General features: G+C 43.3%; 1 protein-coding gene across 1 annotated transcript; it reads right to left on the bottom strand.

Annotated features, from left to right (window-relative positions):
- Nucleotides 1-1,347: 1,347 nt before the first annotated feature.
- LOC124327475 (profilin-like) lies at nucleotides 1,348-3,694 on the bottom strand. The gene is made up of 3 exons (XM_046786411.1): nucleotides 3,230-3,694; nucleotides 2,557-2,728; nucleotides 1,348-2,477 (listed from the first exon to the last, which is right to left on the bottom strand). Exons 1-3 carry the CDS (start codon nucleotides 3,338-3,340, stop codon nucleotides 2,380-2,382), a joined length of 381 nt encoding a protein of 126 aa, XP_046642367.1. The 5' UTR covers nucleotides 3,341-3,694; the 3' UTR covers nucleotides 1,348-2,379.

Here is a 3,694-nt window from a genome sequence, read left to right as displayed (position 1 = left end):
TCCAACAGCCGTCGTTTCGTGGCCAGTTGTTGTATAGACCGATCGGGAATTCGACTGTTTACCCCTGCGTGCCCCTGTGTGTGTGTGGGAGCAAATACCTGGTTAACTAACGAGACGAACCTGGTCGGCGGTCGTTGGCCGGGACGACGTCCTCGTTTTTAAATCCCTCTCACACTTATACGTGAACGCACTTGGGAGGCGTCACAGATGTTTACGCTGTCTGCAGTTCAAGTCCGAGCCGGGCAACACAACTCTGGCCTTGCTGCTCACCTACTTCCACACATGGATCTATATTGTTTTTGCTTTTTCCCAGGTTTCGTATACTAGTAAGTCTCTCCAAAAATAGAGGTTATGTGCAAATCACCCTTCGGAGAATGACACACACACGTCTCTACCACATTCTGGCCACACACACATACACACCAGATGGTATCACACACAAGTAAACAGAGGGCGAGGAGCACACACACAACAAACGGAAAAGAATACAGTTTGGAATCGCTTATGTTTCAGCAAATGGTGGAATTTTTTTTTATTGTTACAGCCACAGGAAACCGAGACAAACAAGAAAATAATAAAAATTAAAAATAAAAAAAATAAGAAAAGAGGGCAAGGAAGAAAAAAAAAATCGGTGGGGTTCTGCCACAGGAAGAATCCGCCACCGAAGAAGAGGGATTTTTTTTCTCAAATTGGCAGAGCAAAGGAAAAAATAGTTTGGATACTGATACACACACAAACACGCGCGCGCGAATCTTTTATTATTTCTTAATTGCAAAAGGGGAGCACAGTTTGATGACGAAAATAAGAAGATGGTACAAGAGGACCCATTAGTAATATAAGAAAAAAAGAAAAAAAAAGAAGTCTCGGTTACGATGCATTCCATGGCTGGAATAAGTGAAAAAAAGAGGAGCTATAAAGGGGGGATTGGGCGGGCACGTGAAGCTGTAGAGAGAGAGAGAGAGATAAAGGAGGGAGGGGCGCTAGAAGTTGCTTTCCAGCTGAAGAAGATCAGTGAACCCAACAGGAAGAAGAGCTAACGATCTAAACAAACAGTTGGAAGGTGTGACATGTAAGCTAGACGAGGGGGGAGGAAAGCCGGTTGGAAATTTTCAATGTCGAGTGGTGAGGACATGAGTGACGTTGTGGAAGTAGTTTATCGAGTCGTCGCTACTATTTGAAACTAAACTTTCAGACATTTGCCATGCCTGTATACAACCACAGCGGCCCATCCAAAAATATATCTGATTACCCCGGAAAAAAAATAAAGACGGATGGCGAGACAAACGAGTTTGTTTTTTCTTCTTCTTCTAGCCCTTCTGATAAAAGAGTTCACATGCACATTAAGCGTTCTGTCTGGAACCTGTATTGAGCACACCAAAAAAAATACCCCAATGGTAATAAATCATTCATCATATTCAAGGAAATCCTGTTTCAATTTCCACTGGATCTCGCAGCGATTGAAAAACAAAAATTTACAGCTGACGTTTTCATACTGGTTTCTTTTCGTATCTTTTGTTCTTCGTTGGGCTGGACGAGAGGTATAACCACAGATTTATAGATCAAGCCAGACGCTCGAAATTTTTTCTTTCGTGACAAAAAAAATAAAATAAAAGTAGAAAAAAATTAGAAAAAGGACAGAAGCTAGGAGAGACGGGGAATTTCAATTTTCCACACTTTTCCTTCCAATCTGACGAGTACAAATCCCATCAGATGGCTTTGAGGCTGGAGACCAGACTAGAAAATAGGAGTACATTAATGTTTTAGCTCTTATTAGTGCCGGAATTTCAAAGAATAGAAAATTAAAATAAATATCAAATTTCCAATGGAAGAAAAAGAATTAAGACGGAGGGCTGGGAGAGTAATTTGTTTAGTTTAACATAAAGAAAAAAAAATACAAAAAAAACATGCTTTGAATACGACTGGGTGGAAAACGATCTGAAACACAAAAAGGAGCGACACTTATGCCACATCGGGACCCCAGACATTCCCAAATCTTCCCAACTCTTGGCTAGCTCGCAAATTTCAAACGAATCAGAAGAAATAATCGACCGCAGACAAAATGACACCCACTCCCTCCTTTTCTTTTATCAAATTGGGAAGTGACGCAAAGGAATGGGCAAATGTATCATCTCTACAAAAGCAAAGAAAAGAGAAAAATAAAAAAAATGCCACTTAAGAGAAAGGGAAAGAATCAATCTTGGACTCCATCTAACAAACTGAGTGGAAATTAATTTTTTTAAATAAGATTGAAGTAGTGGTGATGATGCTGAATGATCTCCATTGATTGGTCTGAAGCATCCAAAATTTTGTCCGGATTTTCTCACTTCTGGCTGGTCTTATCCCCGCTCCCTTTGTGTGCTGGCCCTTTCCTCTGCTTGTCTAGTATCCATGGCCCATGAGGTATTCACCCAGCTTTTCGACTACATTGGCAGCTTGCTGGGGTGTTGTTGGTTCCTCATAAATAGATACCACGATAGCTGTAAAGAGAATCAATGGTTAATGCCATGCATGTGAGGGGTGGAGGGTTGTGGAAGCATCAGAAGTGTTCAAACTTACCCTTCTCAGTTTTCATGCAGTGCAATCCACTCTTGTTCTTCTTGGCTCGCAAGACCCTGTCGGTGCCTGAGAGAAAGATGAACCTAATGCCAGCTAGTGTAAGGCCGTTGGCCTGGAAAAATTCTGGAGACGAGTAGTTGTTTGCAAAGGTGGTCAGCTCAGAAGGTGTTACCTGAAAACAATAGATAGGAAAATGATGAGTCACTTATCACATGGCAAATGGGACACATGCAGAGAAGTAATCAAAAGGTTGTGTGGATGGCATGTTATGCATCTCCACCCACACACAAACGCCGATGTTGCCCAAAAGACTGTCGAGATCCCCTACACAACTGACTCACGCACGCAGGGTGACACATTTGAGTACGTGCATAGGGAGGAAGGCGTGTCATCATGTCGTTCGTGTCTCTTGAAACTCATCGTCTGAACTGCCGATTGAAATTTCAAATTTCCCAAATGACAAGTAGGTAGTCTGGCAGAGGAGAAAAAGGCAAGAAAAATTTGGCCAAGACCGTGCCCATATATGGCGACTGCCGTGTCTCTTGGTTAACATTGCACGACACACAGCCCCTCCTCAACGCCAGTTCGGCACACTTACACACGACAATACGAATGCCAAAATAAAGTCGAAACTGACACAAAGTAAAGACAAAAAAGACTGTCAAATAGTTACATTGAAAGCTGCAGATTTGGCCCACAATGAACCGTCGGTGCCGATGATTGCGGCGTGGTTGACGAAACCCGAAGCCAGGAGCTGCTTGTCGACGTAATCTTGCCAGCTCATGATGAAAGGATGGACAAAATGTGTTTGAAGAGCGAAGGGATTTCAAGTGGACACGACGCCAAAGTCGCAAAAACTGATGAGAAAACTGGCCTAGTTTTGTGCGAGCGAAACCGGGGAGACTGATGGCAAATGTGGATACAAACTCAGCTTTTTTAACTGTGCTGCTGTGCCGCTGCAGTGTGTGTCAGCCAGGACGAAGAAGAGAAAGAGTGAGAGAGAGAAACACACTGCAACCGTCTCGATAACGAAAATCGTCTCTGAGTACAGTCAAGAGACGGGAGAGACTAGCAGAGTGGGGGGAAATGGCTGGGAGGCTTTGCGAACCAGACGCCGGGTGGAGAGAGAGAGAGGCAG

Source organism: Daphnia pulicaria, chromosome 2 (assembly GCF_021234035.1).
Source record: "Daphnia pulicaria isolate SC F1-1A chromosome 2, SC_F0-13Bv2, whole genome shotgun sequence".
NCBI lineage: Eukaryota > Metazoa > Arthropoda > Branchiopoda > Diplostraca > Daphniidae > Daphnia > Daphnia pulicaria.
The sequence above is the reverse complement of the archived record's forward strand: the minus strand, read 5'-3'. Positions and strand labels throughout refer to the sequence as shown.